At 38.4% G+C, this 25,316-nt stretch overlaps 1 protein-coding gene across 1 annotated transcript; it reads left to right on the plus strand.

The window, feature by feature from the left end:
• The first annotated feature begins 6,257 nt into the window (after window positions 1-6,257).
• Window positions 6,258-8,012, plus strand: LOC149283507 (forkhead box protein L3-like). The gene is made up of 3 exons (XM_089497408.1): window positions 6,258-6,364; window positions 6,979-7,147; window positions 7,548-8,012. The coding sequence occupies exons 1-3, from the start codon at window positions 6,258-6,260 to the stop codon at window positions 8,010-8,012; spliced, it is 741 nt and encodes a 246-aa protein (XP_089353534.1).
• Window positions 8,013-25,316: the final 17,304 nt, after the last annotated feature.

Genomic DNA, 25,316 nt, shown 5'->3' on the forward strand with positions numbered 1-25,316 from the left:
CAAGAAAGGTGGGAGTCATGGAGAAAGAATAAAGATTTTGCAGATTTGCAGAATATTTGGTTGCAAATTCTATGTCAGATAACTATTCAATTTTGTATTTGTTTATTTTTGAAAAAATGTATATTAAAGTATTCATGGAGGGTTATGGTTACTCACAGAGTACTTTAATGTGCATTCTTCTATAATAGGGCTGTCAAGAACATTAGACTGTCCCTTTAACAATACCAGTTTTTGGAATGTGGTGCATTACTGTATTTTCTGGGAATCCTTAAGGAGGATACCATATCTAGAGCCCTAAAAAGCTTTAATGAGAATGTGAATCTCTTTGATCGCTCTACATAGAGGGACACCAACCACACATCACTAATAAGGTCCATGATGGCTAAAAAGTATGTTTGGGGTTGTTGGTTCCAAAATATGGAAAACCATTTTATACATTTCTTTTGTGGGTTAGACAAATATACTGATGGAGAATTTTCCTCTGTAACGGCACAAGGGAGCTAAAACTAGAGTCCTGAGCAGGAATTAACTGTAGGTTGGGATATTTAGTCTAAACCAGTTGTAATATGTGAAACAATCAGAGGGCTTTAAGGGATCTCCACAAATGCAATGTCACTGTACCTTCATTGTGGCAACTTGGTATGTGTAGGAGACTCGTTATTCGACTGCGCGGCACCATGCAAACATGTATAAATATATATTCTTTATGTAGTTTTATCATTATTTTCCAATATAAATTTGTGCGGCTGGAACAAGGTCAACAGCCGCCTTATTATTGAATAATAATATAGGAAGGCAATATGTTTATAGTCAGTCCTATTTTCTCGATTGAGACATGCATTAATGGAAGCTGAAGCTTGTATTGTAATCTAAGCTATTTCTATGGCATAACAACAAACAAGGTTATTTAAAACAATATTATGTCTTAAAAGTATTAACCAACACCAGTTCTGCAGTGATCCAGTTACAACATTGTTTCGGTGGCTTAATTAGATATTCAGACCTTGCATTACGGGCTCTATGCAAAAAATTATCTCATCTTTGGGGATACAAAAAGTAATTTTCTCTGCATTACTGTAAATTAAGAACCGTGAAAATTAATTTATGGAAATGTGGCTGTCACAGGCATTGCCATTAGTGTACATAAAAAGCATTCATATTCCGGGTCACATACAAAAATCTATTTGGAAGAGCTTTAACCTGTACTGCTACTGCTGGTTTTACATCAAACGGTCACCAAATAGACAATTTTGTGTAGGCACAATTTACTGTGATTACATTGTTTGGGTTCTCATTGGTAGTTCAGACAGAGCTTTAAAAGCAATGTTCCTGCTTACTTTGCTTTAGTTAAGTAAAAAATAGTTTTGAGATAGATGATGTGACTTCTTGACCTGCTTTTGGGAATATGGGAGAAATATTTTTTTTTAAGGATACAAATTCGACAAGCCCAAGGACAAATGAATTCTTGCATCTAATGCTCTTTAAATTAGAGCTTTCATATATTTCATATATTCTGACTCTCCGAAGACATTAAAAGTGTAGGTAAATATCAGATCAGCTTACTAGAAAACGGTCAAAAGCAGATTACCTGCCAAGAGCAATTTATGTCTCCCACAACACTGGGAATACCTTTTAAACACATGGACGGAGAGTTGCCATAAGGCTTGGTTAGTAATCTCGTATATATACAAGAGAAGATATTTGGGTCTGTCTATAAAGAAGCCTCTATTAATGTGAATGATTAAGTATCCTTTTATATGACATGCATGAGACGTTTGATGCATGATTCGCAAGCAGGTTTGGTTTATGAGAGTTTAGACCTTTCATCTTATTGGTTAAATCAAACGTTAAGAAAAATAACAGCAAACATAGGGAAATTGATACTTCCCTTAGTCCCTTTAGTAACATATCCAAAATACCATTTTACTGCTTGGTGTTAGTGAAACTCAACACACCCTATTATATTACATACATGTGTGGGTGGAGATGATAGAGAGATGATAAATAGACTGACAGAAGAATAGACAGAGAGGCAGAGAATAGATAGGGGATTGCTTAGTACATATATTTTTTCATACTGAAATCTCATAGAGAATAGACCCAAATAGCACATTTTATATGATATTTAGTGTTCCGTTGATTTAAAGGTTAAGTTGACTGACCAGACTCAACTGATGTCATGCGAGTTTCAGGTGAGTGCATGCGAGGTTCATATATATATATATATATATATATATATACATATATATGTGTACTCACCTGAAACTTCAGTTAATTAAATGGTATTGTTCAAGGTCTAATAAAAACCTGCCATAGCAAACAAGTTTTAGATGAACTCACTGGGGATGGACAGCAGCTTGATAGCCTGTCCTATGGTGCATGACCGCTCAGGAGCATCTCGACTTTTAGCTCTCTTGCGTCATTACAGAGGAAAAACTCCATTAATGTATCAGTCTGATCCTGCCACAACGGCAGCCCAGAATCAAAATGCTATACAAAACAAGTATGAGATTGTCTCACTGAGAACGGACAACTGCTTAATAGATTGTCCTATGGCGCATCCCCACTTGGGCACCTCTCAGGGTTTAGCCCTCTTGTGCTATTACACAGTAAACATCTCCATTGTCATATCAATCTTGTCACAAGAGCAATTTTTTTCTACACAAGCAACATATGTTTCAGCCTTCATGGGTCTTAGCAGTAGGGCCCAATTTATATCCTTCTAGGCACAGGAGCGCAAGGAAGTCCACATCTGGACTCACCTTTTCACTTGGGATGGACCAGTTATGTGCTGCCCCTGAGCAAAGTAACAGCTGAACACACACAACCATATGTCTGTTATAAAAAACACAATCTGAACTGACCATCAGGCACACTGGACAAATGCTGCAGATGCCAAGCATATCCACCCATCGGCTGCACTTACACCATGGGGTAGCCACTGTCCTCAAAGTTCCAGATCTCATCATGTCCAGTCCGGCCCTCCACGCAATTGTCTAGAAATCATTCCCTTATACAGGTTTACTGTATTAACCGCTTTCATCATATAATCCATTTACTATTTGCTGTAAAGAGCGAGAATTTTTTTGTCTCCAGACAAAATCTGTAGTTACCGCTGCTTTGAATCTGTGTAAAATATAAAACAGCTGCCCATCTTTCCAGCCAGCAAGTGTCTGTGCTGTAATTTACCAACAAACCTGCATCAAAACAAGCCAATCCTTGAAAATCAGCGTTTCAGTGTCTGCACCAGTTTAATCGATTACACCTGGTTATCAAACACAGTTATAACGCTAAGCACATGCTGTATTCAAATTATATTTATCTTTTTTTTTTTACTTGAGGAATAAAATGGAACAAACAGCAAAACAGTAGTTGCTATTTATAAATGGTAGAAAGGTTTATTTTTAAAGGGGCTGTTCCACCTACTTTGCTGAATGTAACATTTTTGTAACTAAATGCACCATGAGAAACACCACTTCTAGTACCATACCTCCCTTGTGGATCAAGGAGATTCTGTGGATCCTGCAGAATGTTATTGCTTGGCCAGCCATAGAGAATGGCACGTTTTCGGTTATGATGATTAGACGATAGATGATAATAGAGTCGTGCCTCACTATCAGTGGTAGTGTGTGGGGAAGGATTTTTAGCAGGTCTGTATAAAATGATTACATATCAGCTTAGTAAGACTTTCAATTAAGTATACAACTGTCTGTTGGGTGGTGGAACAGAAATCACTCAATCATTCTTCTGCTCTTGGAACTTACATTGTAATAAACACCCATAATGGTCTGTGGGTACATTGCATCCTTGGCCCACCATGCACGTCTAGGAGGCCTACTATCGTATATGTAAGCTTCTGTGCAACCAGCAAATGCTTTTCAATCTGCTGCCGTCAGAAAGGATGTATTACTTATTAACTTCTTTTTTTATTTTTGAGGCTCTTCTCCTTGAGCTTAAAAGAAGGTTTGTGGATTGTCCCCTAGAGTAGGTCTGTGATTTCTATTGTCCTCCCTTGTGGCACCCAAAAGGTGCGTGGATGGACCTTATACACCCCTACCTGGGAGATGTATGTGTAGATAGGGATCTTCTTTTTTATTTTTTTATTTTGTTTTTACATTAATCTGTCAATCCCCAAGGGCAGGGTTGTAGGAAGAGAGAAAGGAACTGGGTGTTTTTTTTAATCCCCTAACCCCAGTGGGCATGGGCAAGGATATCCCCCCAAAGGACTTTTAACTTCAGGACCAGTGTGGGGGTAAGAGAGGCACAGTTTAGGGTCCCTGCCTCCCATGGGGTAGCTTTGGATACCTTAACCCCATCCATCTGAGCAGGGGGTGGGGGTGTCTCCCAGGTCGATTTAACATTGGTTAGTAGGGATCATGGAGACCCCCATTTATTATCATTATTATTTTTTAATTGATAATTTTAACTGTAAAAAGTGACTTGTGAAGAAAAAGAACACTCAAATTACAATTTGATTATTTTCTGACATAAAGATTGATAAAAACATCATTCTGACTTCAATCCAAAATGTGCTTATATAGAATTTCTGTAGGATATTTTCTAGTTTGGATAAATGAATATTTATTTTGAATTTACTGAATTGACTATTTTTATAAATGCTATTTTCGGAATCCTGTCTCTATAGCGATCATTATCTCCTATGAGGTTTTTTTTTTCTTAAATATCTGACTGATGGAAAAGGTGTCAAACATATAAATTTTTCAATAGAATTAAAAAAAATCTAAAAATTATTATAAAGCCAGATAGCTAATAATTCAGCGCTACGGAATTTGATGGCGCTATATAAAACATCAAATAATAATAATTCCAATATATACGATAATGTAAACCCACTTGATAACAAAGATCCTAACTTTTTGAGTAGAGTGTAGTCCAAACAGGTATTGTAGAATGAGACGTCTGACAATACATGGTTCTATTGTATCAACTTAACCCTGAAATTTCACGCTTCTTGTTCCTTAACAAAGAAGCCAGATAAAACATAATGGAATAATCCGGGTGTCTTAAAATGGTTTTTGTGGAGATTTAGGTTAAAAACAAAGAGAATTTCAGCATATTTTTTGCATGCTTTCAACATCTATGTTCGGTTAAATCAAAGCCCACTGAGTAATGTAAATGAGGGAACAGTCTAGACCAGAGATTCCTACCTAAATTATAAATATATCTTCCTATGTATGCTCCACACAGGCAGCAAAACCGCTTGGCCAAAAACTAATTTACAAAATGTATCTGATTTTCCCCTAAATCGGCCAGAGTTCTGAGGCATAACATCGCATTTTATATCGCGGCCATTCTCAGGGTCTGGCGTGGATCGCAGAAATTAACAGTTTTTCTTATTATTCTGCAATTACCTAGAATAACTTTCAAAGCTTTCGGTTTATACAAAATTTGCACCACGGAGGACAGAAAAATCTGGCATTGTTCTAATTCTGGATGCTTAGTCACAAACGCTATTATTCTAAGCCGTCCTTGAGATCAAAGCCCACACACATAGTCAGCTTTTAGAGCTTTATAGAATGTCTGCTGATAGCCCTTCATACAGTATCTCGCGTTGAATTTACAACGTCTTCCCTATTAATATATAAAGCATCAGAATCCAAAAGTTTGAATTTGACAGCAGATGAAAACCATTTGGGCCCATCGTCTGCCCTTTTTTTTTTCCAGATGTAAAGACTCAAACCTTAATAAGTCCTTGGTTTCATCTTACATTCAGGATAGCCGTATCCTATTTATTTTTACATGTTTATTAGCCTCTACCACTTCTGCTGGAAGGCTGTTCCACTCATCTACCACTTGAGAGAGAGAGAGAGAGAGCGAGACAGGGAGAGAGCTCATTTTTGTTTGCTTGTGTTTAGATTGCAGGAAAGGGAAAAAAAAAAGATATTTCTTCTCCACTTCTGTCTGGATATTCTGGACCACCCATGGTGAAAATAAAAAGCTAAAGGCTGTGCACACCCTGGGTTCAAAGGTTCATAATGGAACTACCAAACTTAATCAGTTATTTACTGTCTTCCTTATAACTAGATGCAAACAAAATATCCCAACAGACTGACTGTCTGGGAATAAGAAATTCAAGAAAACAACCTCCACTCCAGAGAGAGGGAGGAGAGAGCCCCGATTGAGTAGAAAGGGAGAGAAGCACTGGTGTTTTTTTTTTTTACCCCTCCTTCCTAGGAATTCTAACAAACAGAACCAAACACAACAGAGTCACATTAGTCTCATACAAGATCTGCACTATGTTTGACCATACCCAGTACCCTTATAACTGCTTTAACTATGACGGAGACGATTATCCAACCTGCAGCTCCGACGAAGAAAAGAAATATACCAGACCAGCCTATAGGTAAGTGGAAACATATCTCCTGCTTGTTTTTATACGACTACTTATAGTCAATTAAATGCTTTTAAAAAAGAAAAACAAAATAGAATGATAATCTTAAGTGTTTGAGGTCATGTATCCTTCCGATCCAGAATAAATAAAATACATTATTATTATTAATAATAATAATAATAATAATCAATAATGATGTGTTGATGGCATCATTGGTTGGATTGTAGAAATTAGTGCCATAGACTCTTCTTCAGGCAAAGTATCATTTTGAGTAAGGAGCCCAACACTATGCAAGATTATATCATAATGATGAACAATACAAGTTACGAAGAAATATATGTTCATAAACTTAAGATACATTTTATTATTATTATTATTATTACTATTGCTTTTGAAATCATTTTAATTACTTTTAAACATTCAATTGTTTTCTTAAGCAACATTTATTTCCATGCATATCATTCACATATGATATATGAAAATGTTTTCTTAATATTACCAAAAAGAAGAACTTTTCTTTTAGATTTTAAATGCTTCTTCACTGTGAGTTGTAGCTTTATATATGAACACTTCCTAAAAGTAGACTATGTGTAATATCCTTTTCCTTTATTTTCTTTTCCTTCTAGCTATATCGCCCTGATCGCTATGGCTATCCAGCAGAGTCCTGACAGCAGAGTGACGCTGTCTGGCATCTATGATTTCATCATGAAGAAGTTCCCCTACTATAGGTCCAACCAAAGAGCGTGGCAGAACTCAATTAGACACAACTTATCCCTCAACAGTTGTTTTGTCAAGGTAACATAATTATGCTCCATCTACCTTTTGATTTCTAGAAAAACAATAGATTCCGCCACATATTTGAATCCAGGTATATATATATATATATATATATATACTCCTGCCAATCAGATATGATCTCCTAAACCCTATATATATATATATATATATATATATATACATATATATATATAAAATTTCATACAAGAATCAAGAGTTTTTTGTCCAGTAAAGAATACAATACAGAGCATTAACAGATAGGACATCACTTGCTGTGATTATCACTTAGTGAACGGTTGGCTATCTCTGCTTCATGGTCTGTAGGTCACAAATGCAATCGACCGTTTCAAAGGCACATTAAGGGCATCTACATTTAAATGAGAAACATGTAACAATGCTTATTTTTATGTACCTACAGGTTCCAAGAACAGAAGGGAATGAGAAAGGGAAGGGCAATTACTGGTCTTTTGCATCTGGTTGTGAATCAATGCTCGACCTCTTTGAAAATGGGAATTACAAGAGAAGACGAAGAAGGAGAAACTTGAAAAAATGTCCGAAAGATAGAAAACAAAGTATAACAAAAACTCTTCATTCTGGGGAATGCACGAATTCATCTGTACATTCTATGCCTGGTGTGGAAAGTCAAACTGAATCAAGAACCGTTCAACGGGAGTCGAACCGTTTATTATCTAGTGATGTCACAATCAGACAAAACCAAACTAGCTCCTATGTTGGAAAATCGGATGAAATCAAGTTTAGCATTGATTATATTCTGTCAGCCCCAGATCCTATGCCGGTTCTAAGATCCCACCATAATGTTCTAGATAATAAGTATCACATCCTGGAATGTCAACAACAGAACCTTCATTTTTGGAGCCTATGACAGTCTTGCGTCAAGCGTACTCAACAGCCAACTCGAACATGTTAAAAATGTGCAATGGACACTGTTTCTCACTCCATTTTTCAAAAATGTTATCTCTGGTGCCAAAATCCATACATACAAACAGCTCCAGTTTCTTCTTAAAAAAAAGGGAACTGTCGCCTAAAAGAACTTTACATAAAATATTAGCGCTTAGAGGACCACCTATGTGCTTTGTGGCAACGTCTATTTTTATTAATCAATTTCAACCTGCACGGTTTATTCTGAAAATTGTTTTTTTTTAAGTATACATTTAACCCTATTAGCTATTATGCTTTTAATTCTAAATTAACTTTTAACGCATATTTCCACAGATAACTGGGAGGTCAGGTGCATGCTAAGATCTATGCTAAGATCCATAACTTTCTAAGAACTTGAGATGGGAATGGGAGTACAAATCTTTTACTAAAATATAGTGCACACTGCTGAAGTATTTTAAAAGGAGAGTTAATATATAGAGACAAGTTTTCTTGATGGTAGTGGAACGATATTCGTTGACTTTATGACAATTGTGGTCTTGAGGACAACTTTTTGACCTCAGACTCTACAGCCAACTTTAAGCTTTTTTTTAATTTTTATTTTATTAGTGTTTGATGAGATAATGTCACAGCCATACAATGTAAACTAAAGGACAAGTCATGTTGATGTATTTAAGGTATCAAATATGTTGTTAATACATAGACTTTATAAGTTATTTTGAAAAGAGAAGTTTGGTTATCAAGTAGAACATGTTGTCTGTATTTCATACTTGTGTCATTTTCATGACTCTTCACAGAGAAGAACAAAGGAGGACAAAAATTGTGACCCGCAGCAGGGCCATTTAATGTGGTTGGCAATATAATGGGCCTTTGAATGTCTTTGATACCCGTCGGTACCTGTCTTGAATCTCTGATGAATACAGGGATCCGATGAAATGAAAAAATTAAGGATAGCAAGAAGACTGTCAAAACGAAAGTGTTTTGATTTTGGCTACAGCCCACTCACTTTGAAAACCTCTCTCTATGCAAAATATTCCTTTATTTCATACTCATCCAATTGACCATTATGGAAACACGGGGACATTTGTGTTACTGGTGTTCGTATTTATATAATAATTTATTATTCAAATTTTTGTCTATTATTTTACTGCATGTTTTGTTAAATACACTACACTGATGGTTGTTTACTTTTCAATATATTGTATGTACGCAAAGTTAATATTTTTAGTATTATGGACAAAAAAAGAATTATAGATTATGATAGAATCCATTGTCCCTCCACTCGGTCTATTTTGCTGTCTTTATTCAAAATCCATTATATGTATTTTGGATTTGTGTTAGGATTAACATTATAAGCAGTATAGTCATATTTTCATTCTTTAATTCTCTGTGTTCCTTCCCTCTTCTCGTGAAAGTAATTTCACGTATCCACTACTGCTTTAGTAAGGAATGCATAACATCCATACATAATATGAGGGTGGTAGATAGGTGGAACAGCCTATCAGCAGAAGTGGTAGAGGCTAATACAGTGAGGCAAATTAATAAATTGTCTACCATGACTCCACGAGACCAAGAACTGATTACGATCTGAGTCTGTATAAATTGGCAAGAGTAGATGGTCCAAATGATTCTTTAGTTCTAAAACCCATTCCATCTCTGTTTTATTTTGTTTCCTTAACTTCATTCTAATTTCTAATATTGTTTACAAACTAAATTCAGCAACAAACTTCCAAAAATCACAGCTTTTTGTGAAGTTTTCTCTCTAAAGCCAACCTTTTTAATGCTAATAAACACTAACTGTCTGTAAGACAAAATCTATGTAGTGCATTTTCCACTTTTAATGCAAAAATTGGTACCTTGTGTCAGATACTTGATATACATATTTCCAGTCCCTACAGTGCCATAAATGCGTAGAATTCATAATCGCTAATAACCTTTCATCTTTTCTATATGCGTACGGTATTTCCTCGTTCCATATAAAACACTTGGCAGATGTAGACACCGAAAGCCGAGCTGCATTACAACCTGGATGCGGTTTATGACCTTTTCAAATTCAAATGTGTTAATTACTATGAAGTTTATTGCTACCAAGTTCCCAAGCGTGGCGTCAAACGTTGGGCTAAAAAGAAACAGCGGTACGTGCTTTAGTTTGCCTGTAAGCCACAAATATGCATTAGTGTAATGTAATAAAATAAATGTGTACACATACATATGCTGGCATTTGGTTTATGAAAGCATATCAATCATGTTCAGATGGCACATAATTCCACTCTACGTTCTGATAACTGTCAGAAGGTTGGGTTTTTTTTTTTGGAGCACTTATCGTGAATGGCATTTAATATTGAGGAACACAGCACAGGTGTTGTGACCTTATTTAAATGTCGTCGTCAGAACAAACCAGTCCCAGCGCGATCATAAATTAATTTGCTATGCTGTTGTTGCAAATCATCGGATCGATCACTGATATTAACGTTAATACCGTATTACCCCCTGAGCCAAACGTCAGCTTCTACATTGATACGGATCACCAGGTTTCTATCAGGAGGACGTGCCATATGCTCTGTGCCGTCAGATTAAGATTAATTTACCAAATGGAAAACCTGTAAAAATATTATAAGCTGTTTTTGTTCTTTAAATATAGACTGACGCGTGCACTGTAGTAATTTGTATTGAAAAAATATAAATTCTTTAAAGAATCTTTCAAAAGACGTGTTCTAACTTTATAGTAATTAACCTATTTTATATAAATTTTTATTAATATTATATTAGCATGACTAATAATAAATATAGTAATATTTAAGGTAGTAATTTATGTTATACAATAGTTTCACATATTTAGTATATATATATATTTAAATATTCATGTATAGTTTGATTTTGTGCATTTTAGTTTAATATACAGTACTGTGTCAAAGTTTTAGGCAGGTGAGAAAAATACTGAAAAGTAAGAGGGCTTTCACAAATAGACATATTAATAGTCCTAAGTGACCACCCTTTGCCTTCAAAACAGCGTCAATTCTTCTAGGTAGACTTGCACACAAGGAACTTGGCAAAATCTTGAAGAACTAATCATGGTTCTTCTTTAGGCAGCCTTCCTTGGCCGACCGCTGCGTCTTTGGTCCTCCACATTGACATTTTCTTTGTGCTTCTTGAAAAAGGCTTGGACAGAACATATGGAAACCCCTGTTTGCCTTGAAATTTCTGCCTTGGAGAGGCCTTGCTGACGCGGTATCTTTATTACCTTGTCTCTACCTTGTGTCTTGTTGCTGTGCTCAGTCTTGCCATGGTGTATGACCATGGGCTGTACCTAATAGAGTTTATTCCTCCTACACAGCTGTTTCTGTTTCAGTCAATGATTGTGTTTCAACCTACATGTTAAATTGATGATTGTTTAATCATACACCAAACTATAAGCCTACAAAATCCCTGACTTCGTGCAAGTGTAGCTGATGCTGTTTTGATTGTTACATTTGATTTTTATTTTTCTTCTATTTACTCACATTGCATTTAGTTAAATGATTTTTTTTTTTTAAACTATTAACATGTCTATTTTTCCCATTACATAAATTATGGTGGGTAAAGATGAGGGGGTTGTAGAAGCATTATTAAACACTCATCTACAGACACCAGACAAGCCAGAAGGCTTGTTTTTCCCTCAGAAATCTCATGGTGCTGCCACAGCCACAAGGGAACAATGATCACCCTTTGCCTCTATAGTTTATACTATCCACTTTATACATGGATCTAGAGGACTGCAAAAAACTTGCGGGCGGTCTTGCTGGTGTTGCGGGCCGTCGGACACTGTACCTACGGGTCCCGGTAATCCCGCAAGACTGCCTTCGCGCTGCTCCCTCACAGCGTGTCTCCTCTTGCTCCGCCCAGGAAGACAGTCACGTTATAGTAACATAGTAACATAGTTCATAAGGTTGAAAAAAGACCAAAGTCCATCAAGTTCAACCTATATACATATTGTGTCCCTACTGTGTTGATCCAGAGGAAGGCAAAAAACCCTTATGAAGCAGATGCCAATTGCCCCATACCAGGGGGAAAATTCCTTCCCGACTCCAAATATGGCAATCAGAATAAATCCCTGGATCAACGTTCTGTCCCTATTAATCTAATATCCATAACTTGTAATATTATTGCTTTCAAGAAACACGTCCAGGCTCCTTTTGAACTCTTTTATTGAGTTTACCATCACCACTTCCTCTGGCAGAGAGTTCCATAATCTCACCGCTCTTACTGTAAAGAACCCCCGTCTGTGCTGGTGTAGAAACCTTCTTTCCTCCAGCCGTAGAGGATGTCCCCTTGTTATAGATACAGTCCTGGGTATAAATAGGTCCTGGGAGTGATCTCTGTACTGTCCCCTTATATATTTATACATAGTTATTAAGTCCCCCCTAAGCCGTCTTTTTTCCAAACTAAATAACCCCAATTCTGATAATCTTTCTGGGTACTGTAGTCCTCCCATTCCCCTTATTACTCTGGTTGCCCGTCTTTGAACCCTCTCCAGCTCCACTATATCTTTCTTGTACACTGGTGCCCAGTACTGTACACAGTATTCCATGTGTGGTCTGACTAGTGACTTGTACAGGGGTAGAATTATTTCCTTGTCGTGGGCATCTATGCCCCTTTTGATGCACCCCATGATTTTATTTGCCTTAGCAGCAGCTGCCTGACACTGGTCGCTACAGGTAAATTTACTGTTAACTAAAACTCCTAAGTCCTTTTCCATGTCAGTCGTCCCCAGTGTTTTCCCATTTAATACATATTCCCAGCCTGGATTTTTCTTCCCCATGTGCATAACCTTACATTTATCTGTGTTGAACCTCATCTGCCACATCCCAGCCCAAGCCTCCAACCTATGCAGATCCATTTGTAATCGTGCGCTGTCCTCTATTGTGTTAACCACGTTACAGAGCTTAGTATCGTCTGCAAAGATTGATACTTTACTATGCAATCCCTCTACAAGGTCATTAATAAATATATTAAAAAGAATAGGACCCAAAACTGACCCCTGTGGTACCCCACTAGCAACAGTCACCCACTCAGAGTATGTACCATTAATAACCACCCTCTGTTTCCTATCACTGAGCCAGTTACTTACCCACATACACACATTCTCCCCCAGCCCAAGCATTCTCATTTTATGTACGACCCTTTTATGTGGCACCGTATCAAATGCTTTGGAAAAATCAAGATATACGACATCCAGCGATTCACCCCGATCCAGTCTTGAGCTCACCTCCTCATAAAAGCTGATCAGGTTAGTTTGACAGGACCGATCCCTTGTAAACCCATGCTGATATGGAGTCATACACTTATTTTCATTGAGATACTCCAAAATAGCATCTCTTAGGAAACCCTCAAACAGTTTACACACAACAGAAGTTAAACTAACAGGCCTATAATTCCCCGGGTCACTTTTTGTCCCCTTTTTGAATATTGGCACAACATTTGCTATGCGCCAGTCCTGGGGAACAGACCCTGTCACTATAGAGTCCTTGAATATTAGAAATAGGGGTCTGTCTATTACATTACTTAACTCCCTTAGAACGCGGGGGTGAATGCCATCTGGACCTGGTGATTTGTCTATTTTGATTTTTTTTAGGCGGCACTGCACTTCTTCCTGGGTTAGACAGGCGACATGTACTGGGGCATTTATCTCATCCTGCTGTATATTACCTGGCATTTCATTTTCCTCTGTGAATACAGCAGAGAAGAATATATTTAATAGATTAGCTTTTTCCTGATCCCCGTCTATAACTTCTCCCTCATTACTTTTTAAGGGGCCAACGCTTTCATTGTTAACCTTTTTACTATTTATATAGTTAAAGAACATTTTGGGGTTTGTTTTACTCTCTTTGGCAATGAGTTTTTCTGTCTCCAATTTTGCTGCTTTTATCTGATTTTTACATATTTTATTTTTTTCCCGATAGCTTTTTAGTGCTTCCTCACTGCCTTCCTGTTTTAGTAGCTTAAATGCCTTTTTTTTGCCATTTATTGCCCCCTTTACATTTTTATTTATCCACATTGGTTTTCTCTTGTTCCTGACTCTTTTATTCCCATACGGTATGTACCTTTCACAGTGAGAATTTAAGATATTCTTAAAAATCTCCCATTGAGCGTCTGTACTCTTGTTTTTGAGGACATTTTCCCAATTTACAGTGTTAAGGGCTTCTCTTAGTTGATCAAACTTTGCCCTCCTAAAGTGCATAGTTCTTGTGGCTCCTCTAAGAGTTCCCTTATTGAAGGACAAGTTATAATGCATCATATTGTGATCACTATTTCCTAGATGTCCCCTGACCTGCACATTAGTTACTCTGTCAGGTCTGTTGGTTAATATTAAGTCCAGTAGGGCGCCCCCTCTGGTCGGGTCCTGTACCATTTGGGACAGATAATTATCCTTACTTATAGTCAGAAACCGGTTTCCTTTATGAGATTCACAGGTCTCGGTTTCCCAGTTTATGTCGGGATAGTTAAAGTCCCCCATAATAACCACCTCATTGTGATTAGCTGCCTTGTTTATTTGCTTTAATAATTGATCTTCTGCTGCTTCCATTATATTTGGTGGCTTATAGCAAACCCCGATCAGTATTTTATTATTTTTCTTTCCATATATTTCTACCCATAATGACTCCACATTATCATTTCCCTCACATATATTCTCCCGCCTTTAGGCTGGACTTTACATAAAGGCAAACTCCTCCCCCTTTTCGTTTTTTCCGATCCTTCCTGAATAGACTATACCCCTGTATGTTAACCGCCCAGTCATAGCTATCATCCAACCATGTCTCTGTTATACCCACTATGTCATAATTTTCTTCAGACATTATTAACTCCAGTTCGTCAGTTTTATTGGTCAGACTTCTGGCATTAGTAAGCATACAATTTAGAGGTGTATGGTTTTTTTCCCTATGAAGCCTATCCCTATTAACTATTCTAACCCCTCCCTCTGCTCCACCCCCAGGTACATTTATAAGCCCCAGCTCTCTATCTACACTATCTTCCCCTTCTATATTGTAGTTTCCCTCCCCCCCTTTCCCTAGTTTAAACACTCCTCCACCCTTCTGACCATCTTCTCCCCAAGCACAGCTGCACCCTCCCCATTGAGGTGCAGCCCGTCCCTACCGTAGAGCCTGTATCCGACAGAGAAGTCGGCCCAGTTCTCCATGAACCCAAACCCCTCATTCCTACACCAGCTTCTGAGCCACTTGTTTAGCTCCCTAATCTCCCGCTGCCTCTCTGGTGTGGCACGTGGTACAGGTAATATTTCAGAAAATACTACCTTGGAGGTCCTTGCCTTAAGCTTGCTACCTAAGTCCCTGAAATCATTTTTAAGGACACTCCGCCTCCCTCTCACTTTGTCATTGGTGCCAATGTGCACCATGACTGCTGGGTCTTCTCCAGCCCCTCCCAGTAATCTGTCAACCCGATCCGCGATGTGCCGAACTCGAGCGCCAGGCAGACAACACACTGTTCGGCGATCCCGGTCTTTGTGACAGATCGCCCTGTCTGTCCCCCTAATAACTGAGTCCCCCACTACCAGCACCTGTCTGGCCTGCCCTGCGCTCCTCCTTCCCTCCTTACTGGAGCAGACACCCCTCTGGTGGTCAGAGGCAGTGACTTGCTGCAGTACTGCTAACTCTGAACTAACATCCCCCTCATCTGCCAACCGGGCAAACTTGTTGGGGTGTGCTAGATCAGGACTAGCCTCCCTGGCGCTTTTCCCCCTACCCCGCCTTCTAACTGTAACCCAGCTAGCTGCCTGACTGTCCTGTACCTCCATCCCACTATCCTCCCCCACCTCTACCTGCGAGAGAGCTTGCTCAGTGAGCAGCAGACTCCTCTCCAAGTTGTCAATAGATCTCAGTGTTGCCAGTTGCTCCTCTAGACTCAGGATTTGTGCTTCCAAATGAGCAACCCGCACACATCTCGCACAGCAATATGCACCCTCGAAGCGCTGCTCAAGGATTGCATACATTGAGCAAGATGTACACCTGACCGCATTGTCAAACATGGAGGACATCTTGGCAATGGGGATAGCTCCAATAACTGGCAATTAGGAGGTGGTGATCCTAGCTTAATGTTTGAGGCTTGGGGTAGCACATGTATCAATATCAAGCACAAATATCATTACATAAGTCAGGGGTGTCCAAGTCCAAGTGGGCCGCTTCATCAGAATTGTATACGTGCGCGGCCCGCACTCATTTTTCACTGTGAGAAAATATGGCCTTTAATAATTTATGCAGATTAAAATAAAGTAAATGACAAAAAACCTTTACTCTTCCTCTCACTGAATTCTGGGCCTAGAAAGTTTTGTGACTACAAATTCAGAATTCTGGATAAGTAAAAATGAAATAGTTCTATTTATTCTAGGGATGCACCAAAATGAAAATTCGGGACCAAAACATTCACGGTTCACTTAGCCAAAACCGAAAATGACCCCCCACCTTTAAAAATAATAATAAAAACTCACATTTTTAATAAAAGTAAATTACACACCAAAATTGTACAAAAAAATGTAATAATGTTGTTATTGTATTTTTTGTCCAATTTTGGTGTGTTAACCACACTTTTATTAAAAGTAACACACCACAATTGGACAAAAAAAATCAACAATATGACTAGGCATGATAGGAGTGTGATTGCTGACAGCAATCACACTGCTATAATACCCAGGCAACCCGTAAATGCTGGAACCTAGGCATGATGGGACTGTGATTGCTGTTAGCAATCACACTCCTATCATCCCAAGCCAGCCAGTACATGCTGGTACAGGGTGGCTGTAAGTGCAGACCCCATACTGCTGGCAGCATCAATACACAAGGGGGCAGCTAGCCAGGTTTCAGCATGTACTGGCTGACTTGGCATGATAGGAGTGTGATTGCTAACAGCAATCACAGTCCAATCATGTCTAGGTTCCAGCACTTACACATCCATGCTATCACACACACACAAATTCATTCATTCACAGATTCATTCCCTCAATCACGCATACTCATTCAAACACCCTCCCCACCCCCTTACCTGCACTGCATCCCTCGATGCCACTCACAGACTTCAGCAGGGGGCATGGCGTCCCTCTGCCTTCTCTTTAACTGCACAGAGGAGCCAGGACTGGAGCAGAGTCATGTGATTGGTTCCGCTTCCTCTGTGCAGGGGCTCTTGTGATCCTAGCTGCCGATCTGGCCCGCGGGCCGCATGTTGGACGCCCCTGACATCAGTTATGGTGAGTAAAGGTGATGGAAACCCTTCCACTTAAATTTAAGGTAGTAGTAGAAGTATTATTAAACACTCGTCTACAGACACCAGACAAGGCTTGTTTTTCCCTCAGAAATCTCATGGTGCTGCCACAACCACAAGGGATTCTGGGTATGTGCATGCAAATAAGGTCAACAATTATCACCTTTAGCCTCTATATCCACTTTATACATGGATCCCTTAAAAGTAATTGCCCGCTGTACAGGACAGCCTTTACACAAAACCCGGGTAAGAGGTGCAATAGCCAGATCACTGCTCATGGACAGCTGTTTTGTCCTTAATGGGATTCAGAGGGGGAAAAACAAGCCTTCTGATTTTCCTTTAGCTGTGGTCCGCAAACTGAAGGATATAATCTCCCATATTAAAATATACATTATCATAGTGTGTTAGTTTTTGGCTGTGTTAAGCAAGAGAGTCTTTCACAATTAACCTCTCTGCTTCTACAAACTAGGTTTTACAGAAACAGTAATTTAATTTAGAACCCAAATACGAGGGTCATGGTTTCCAAAATTAGTGCATTTTCCTCCTTTTTATTCTCTCTCCTTTAAATTAAATCTTCTAACATAAAATATTCAATATTTAATTCAGACCACATGTATAACGAAAAGGCTTTGCATTTGCTATCAAATATCAGGAATCATCCTTTTTTTCCCCTGTTGTGAACCGATTGCTGAGACCCCCAAATAGTGGGCAATTCCAAAGAAACGGCAACTGAACAGATCCATGACATTTTTGCTCACTTCTGTAATTAATTAGATACATGCATATAATATGAAATGTTACAACCCCCTTAATACTGTTGATGGGCATTAGATAATAATGGGCTTGTATAATAAACCACTTTTGAACAAACGGTCATGGTTCCCTAGCGTGATTTTCCCATTTTAGTTTTATTTAATGGCAATTCAAGCTAGCATTCATTTGCTAAAGAAAATGGTCCGGTGATTTTACTTTACGAACCAATGGTCAGAACACAGCTGACATTTAGCATTTTATCATTACACAGGATTGCAACACTAAATTTGTGTTAGTGGGTTCAAACTTTCATCCAAACATCCAAAATTCTGAATTCTCAAGAGATTAATAAAGCAGATTTCTAGGAGTAGAAAGTGGGATTCCGAAAGTAAACATTATAAATAGTTTTTTTTTATAATTGTCATAAAATGAAATCTCAAAAACTAACACTGTCTGTGTCATCCAGGGCACTTGATGATTTCACTCATAACCTACAGGCCACAAAGATCAAAAGCAAATAAATATTTTAAAGTATCAATGCTTGATGGTTTACTGGATTTGGAAGGAGGGCATGTAGGGAAGTTCTGGTTTCAACTCCCCGAGTTCACTATTCATTATAAAGGGTCACCCTTGTCAAACTGTTCTACAAGAAGGGCTGAGCTGGTCCTGCATGATGCATAGATCAAACAATGAGGTGACTTTCAAGAAAGCTCAATGAAAAAGTTTATATAGGCCCATCCAAGATATTCTTGGAGCAGATGCTCGCTCGGACCCGTGATTCATAATGAAGTGAAGGGGATGAAACCTCAACTGTCCTTCAAACTCTCCTGCCAACTCCCTCTTTAGTGAATTAAATCCCATAGTCAGTCAGGAACACCACAGTAGGGCAAGCAGGCATAGGAGCAGAGTGGCAGGAGAAAAAGGACAGGTCAACCATCTGCCACCTGGCAGAGGTCTAACTACAAGTTGTGAAGCAGCCTCTGGGCCCGTCTATGGCTCAGCCACTACTGAAGCCCCCAAAATAAAGTCAGTTGTAAGGAAAGTGCCTTTCAACAACAACTCATTAGGTGCATTAGATTACAAACATAGTTTAAAGCTATGAGTGGAAACCATCTGAAATCACCTTTTTTAGGTGAAATGTGGACCTGCATGTACAGTAGCTCAAAGTCAGGGCGGCTCAGGGGGAAATAGCCTTCTTGCCAACTTTTCCTGTCATTCCCTAGACATAAACCTGTGTTTTTTGTTTTTTTTAAACCCCAGATATTAAATTTTATCCTATGCATATGGAGCAGTTGATCCCCGAATAGATTGTAATACGAAGTCTTGGACTGTACTAAGGTATATCAACCTCTTCTAGTTATACAACAAGGATTTAGGGCTACATTTGTGTGATCAAGCCAGAGAAAATACAATTAACTTAGTCCACTGCCCACAATGAGCTTTGAGGTTACTGAGATATAAAGAACACTGAAAATGTTAGACTATTAGCTGTAAAGGTTAATACATAAATCAAACGAAAATGTCAAATGCCTTTTAACGTTGATTGAGATGTAATTTAGACTTTGTAACAATATTTTTGTTACACAAATTCACAAACCCACTTAAGCCATGTTATTGAAAAGGGCCTCTTGGAACGAGAAACAAATCACGTTTGTTGTTTTGCCTTTTTATATATTTTAAGATTGATTGCTTAATCCCCCGTAAGTGTCAAAGTGTTACTGTCACTTTTCCGTTCCCATTTAAAAAAGTGTGTATGTTTGGACCTGAATGTCAGATCTCAGTGTGAATAATAACCCATCAGTAATGGATATTACTACCATTTAAAGTTTTTCTTGGATATATATACAGTATATATATATATATATATATATATATATATATATATATATATATACATATATATATGGTTTGCCCTTAATTATTTTTTAAATATATCCATTCTTAATTACCTTAGAATATATATATATAGGGAAGAAAGGGGATTTAAGTGACTTTGAACATGGCATGGTTGTTGGTGCCAGGCGGACTGGTCTGAGTATTTCCGAAACTGCTGATCAACTGGGATTTTCACAAACAACCATCTCTAGGGTTTACAGGTAATGGTCTGAAAAAGAGAAATTATCTAGTGAGCGGCAATTGTGTGGACCAAAATGCCTTGTTGATGTCAGAGGTCAGACTGATTCGAGATGACAAAAAGGCAACAGTAAGTCAAATAGCCACTCGTTACAACCGAGGTGCGCAGAATACACTGAACGCACAACACGTCGAACCTTGAAGCAGATGGGCTACAGCAGCAGAAGACCCCATCGGGTGCCATTACTGTCAGCTAAGAACAGGAAACTGAGGCTACAATTCGCACAGGCTCACCAAGATTGGACAATGGAAGACTGGAAGAACGTCTGATGAGTCTCGATTCCAGCTGTGCAATTCACATGGCAGGGTCAGACTTTGGCTTAAACAACATGAAAGCATGGATCCATCCTGCCTTGTATCAATGGTTCAGCCTGGTGGTGGTGTAATGGTGTGGGGGACATTTTCTTGGCACACTTTGGGCCCCTTAGTACCAATTGAGCATCCTTTAAACAGCCTACTTGAGTATTGTTGCTGGCCATGTCCATCCCTTTATGACCACAGTATACCCATCTTCTGATGGCTACTTCCAGCAGGATAACGCACCGTGTCACAAAGCTCACATTATCTCAAACTGGTTTCTTGAACATGAGTTCACTGAACTCCAATGGCATCCACAGTCACCAGATCTCCAATAGAGCATCTTTGGGATCTGGTGGAACGTGAGATTTGCATCATGGATGTGCAGCCAAAAAAACTGCAGCAACTGTATGAAGAATGAAGACAGTTCTGAAGGCAAAAGGGGGTCCAACCCGGTACTAGCAAGAAGTACCTAATAAAGTGTCCAGTGAGTGCATATATATATATATATATATATATATATATATATATATATATTCTATATCAACATATGTGCACAGTTAGTAGTTCTGGGACTGCTATTATTTATCTCCTGGTTGTCTATAGGTGAGGTTTATGCCTCTGCTGGTACAGATCTGACCAGCTATGCAATCTTGTAGGCCTGCCACATCTAAGGGTACAAAACATATCTATGTGCAGACACTAGTCTCTGCAGCAAGGTTTCCAGAAGCTGTTGATGCCTATAGGTCATTTAGTTAAATGTGTGTTACAAAGCCTACTGTTAAATACTATTGGCACTAGCAAGGAGTGAGAACACTACGATATCTATGATATCATATCCTCACAGATATGTCATTGCTGCATATGCAGTCACCAGTGTCTACTGCCCAACATGGATTGTGCTTCTATTCTAACCATGATAGATAGGAAAAGGCAGAAAGGAGAGGGCAGAAAAGATTCGCGTCCAAACATACGGAACCTGCCACTACTTGATTTTGCTTTAGAATGTTACATATTGGGAATCCTTAAACTTCTACTCAGTGGAAACACAGGAACACAGCTAATTTATTTTCATGCCATAAATGTTAATTTCCTTGCTTCTGTGAGCAGCTGCACCCAAAATGGATTTATTTCAACCAAACAGCTTGGCCCTAACCTGCAATGTTGGACTTGTTTTATTACAGTTTTACATTTTAAATTATATTTTATCTAACATATGAAAATAGATATAGCACTCGCAGTGGTGCTGGCACGTGTCTTTAACCTAAAATGTTTTGTCGTTCTCGTGAAAATATATTGCTGTCTCCCGTTCACAAAGTACTGAAGGCTGAGAAGAAACCTACAACTATAGGAGGCCCTTTTAGCCAAAGCCTACATACTCTGTATGTACCAGGAGGTATCTCTCTAGGTTCTATGACAGACAATGGACACTGTTCATTTTTGACCACACCTTACCCATTTTGTCAGTTGTCTACCTAGAGCCCCTCAACACATTCTGCTCTCATTGATCATATTGATAATGGATTTTGTTTCATGTTGGTGGGACAGCACTATTCTTTGAGTCTTAGGGCCCAGGGGATGGACCTGAATAGAACCAGCTCCAGAGATCCATGCAATCTATTTCCAACATTCATTCCTGGTTCTTCCTAGAATATTATTCTCTCGTTAATGAAGTTCTGGTCAATTCCAGACATCATTTTGTTTTAAAAAATAAAAACCTGCAGTATTAACCGTCTTACATAATAGAGGGAAGCTCTTTGTAAGCAATACATTGAAATACATTTTTTATATTATCTGAGACATAAAAGCCATTCAAAGATTGGGTCTTGTTTCATATTGGTTGGGGTTATAGAAAATCACTTTTCTTTTGCCGGGATTGCTAATCACTCAAATTAGACCCAGGGATGGTGGAAGCCCATTTGCTGCATAACAGGGAGCCTGATCGCCCTGTAACACCACTAGTCGATGGGTAGGATAAAAGGGATATCACTTCTACAACCTGTAATAATGGAGCGCCAGTACATGACTTCATATCCCAATACCTACTAGGAGAAGACAAAGGCACAGAAGGGGAAGGCCCAGGGCAGCGCCAAAGGCTAAATACACCACTGGCTAATATTGCCAATAAAAATATATCCGGCACCATAAAATGCTTTATACCCAAACAATTGAATTGAACTACTTCCAGTCTCAAAACAAATAATTTGGCACAATAATAGCAAAACACTAATTGATTGGAGACGTAGAGTCTGAACAAAAAACTTGTTTTTTTTTCACGCGACAAAAGGATATTATATTTAACTTTTCTCATACTGGAAAATTCTGCATTTTGAAGAAGTTTTAAAGATCAATTTCAAATCTAAGTTAACGCTCTGTATGGCAATTAGTATGCAGAAATTATGACACACAGTTTTTTCCCTTGTTGCTCATGGGAAGTTGGCAAGGCACTTGTTGGATTTAATACTCACTCCGGCTCCAGACGTAGAATGCCCCATTAACTTCAGCACGATTTGCCAATTTTTTTTTTCTAGAATCATACTTTTCACAATCTGCTCAATAATTTTTAAACTTTTTAAATTATATAAAAAACTTTTTAAGCAACCTTATTAATCATACATATGATCACAACTCTTGCCTTTACAGAGATATGGAAGTTTGAAGGTAACCTTGGCCCCATAATCATATAGATAGATTCATTTGGAAGAATAGCGGTATCTAATGACTTGTTAGTTTTTCTCGACAAAGGGTGATCGGTCAAGAAGCATGGCTCTGTGCACAAAACATCCAGTAGGAATGTAAAAAAAGCTGTTTTTGGTGACACTATTTAAGTGAAAACATCTCAACATGTTTCATCATCGAGTGGAAGTGCTCATTTTCACCCATTTTAAACATAGAAGGAGCTGTTAGGCATGGTGACATCCACCAGGTATGAAACCATGGTTTGCTGGTCCAATGTCCAAGTCGCATGTGGAGGTCTTTCATCAGTTGCTTCTGGGTCTTCAGCTTTTAATGTGGGTTCTTTTATAGGAAGGTGATTCAAATCTTGGGTACCAAAAAATCTTCCTTCACCACAACAAACACAGTGAAATGAATAGTTGTACATCAGATACCCACATCACTTATGTATAATTTAGCAGGAATACTGGCAAACATCTCAGGGAAGCCCTATATTTACCCTTTTCTGAGAAATGTCCAGGACATTTCACATTCTCAACAAATCCAAGTGAAATGGGCAAAGTCAGGCCATTGAAGCTGCTTCTCATCTATGCATAAGGAAGAGCCTTTGGTTTTTAATAAGTAAAATGATTTACTTCACAACACTGCAAGTACTTTTCTTTGTGGATTACTTTTTGGTGAAGCAGTAGCTCCAATGAAATATTGTACCCCAGTCTCCTTTATATTGTCTTTTGATGCATGTAAATCGGATGCTGCTTGACGCATGGCTCATATGACATAAGTATATATTGTGGCCAATGGTATTACATATAGTACAGCATATAGGTAAATCCGGAGGGCCAGCAAAGCGCTGTGGGGTACTCCACAGATCAGGATACATTTGCAGATCAGAATTACGTTAACTTTAATTTGTAATATAGCTAAGACTCCCCTGAAGCAAATCATAATTAATAAATTGACCTTGCATCATGTAAACCATATCTCCAATAGTAGAGGACATCTGAATGATTTCGTGATAATACTCTGCCCTCTAGTGGTAAAATAAGGAAAACCTTATTTAACAGGAAATTACATTTTCTTTTTGATTATACATCATTGGGGCATAATTGCATCTCCTTAGGCTGGTTAGGCACTAAAATCTTCCCCCAAAAGTTTCAGGAATACCCCCCCCGTGCGGAACTGGGGATTAAAATCAGGCATGGCACGTTACACCCTTTACAGTCTGTGGGTGAATACTAAAAATTATTATCTGTCTAATATGAAGCAATATAAATATGTAGAAGGTACCTAACACAGGGCCTGCATTATTAAAAATAAGATGAAATTCAGAGGGCCTGCCACCAAACAAGCCTTATCCCTGGGTAACGTAAACCTTGTGTCCAGCCTGTTATCTTATATTAAAGAAAAATATTCTTCACTGAGAGGAAGGTAGATAAACGGAATAGCCTTCCAGCAGAAGTTGAAGAGGTTAATACAGATAATAAATTAAAAAATACATGGGATAGGTATATGCTACCCTGAATATGAGACAAGACTGAGGACCAACCAAGACTTAAAGTCTTAGAGGAAGACTTGATGGGCCAAATTAATCTTTTTTTTTTTTTTTTAAGTATGATCTACAAAATCCTAATAACTGTAATATAATAATAATTTTATTTTGCTTATACTTTTTCAAAGCAAAACAATATCAGAAAATACTGAGAAATGTCCATAATCTCTGTGTCATTTTATGAGATCCAGAATATGTGACCTTTCTGCAGGTTGTGCAAGCAAAAAATGCATTGTCTGTGTTATGGCAGTTTGTGAAAACAACATATCTTTTATGTTTACATGTTGTCCGATATTTTTATTTATTGTACTTTGTCATTTGGATTAGAACTCTTCGCATTCGTCTTCGTGTTCGTTTTTTTCAATTGGTTGATGCCAGAGGAGGCCCCTGCAGGTGACCAATAGAGTCGTTCGCACGGCTCTTTAACTCCTCATGGTGAACCTACAGATTTCTGCTTCCGTTAACCCCTGCGATGCTGCGTAGATAAGGTAGTCTAGATGGGGAAGGGGCCAGAGGGATTACTAAACGAAGAAGAACACGAAGATTCTTCGTGTTCGTTTTCATGTTTGCCCGAATACAAATGCACAAGTCTACTAAATAGCTGCTTAATCTTTCTTTTTTGAAATGCTAGCCCTG

Source organism: Sceloporus occidentalis, unplaced genomic scaffold (genome assembly GCF_023333645.1).
Source record: "Sceloporus occidentalis isolate IW3139 unplaced genomic scaffold, rSceOcc1.0.p SCAF_103, whole genome shotgun sequence".
In the NCBI taxonomy this organism is placed as follows: Eukaryota; Metazoa; Chordata; class Lepidosauria; order Squamata; family Phrynosomatidae; genus Sceloporus; species Sceloporus occidentalis.

Bases quoted from the DNA above. Each gene is read 5' to 3' on its own strand.
- LOC149283507 (XM_089497408.1), top strand. From the start codon at position 6,258: ATGTTTGACCATACCCAGTACCCTTATAACTGCTTTAACTATGACGGA. The intron at 6,365-6,978 runs GTAAGTGGAAAC...TTTTCCTTCTAG, and splicing joins TATACCAGACCAGCCTATAG to CTATATCGCCCTGATCGCTA. The intron at 7,148-7,547 runs GTAACATAATTA...ATGTACCTACAG, and splicing joins TCAACAGTTGTTTTGTCAAG to GTTCCAAGAACAGAAGGGAA.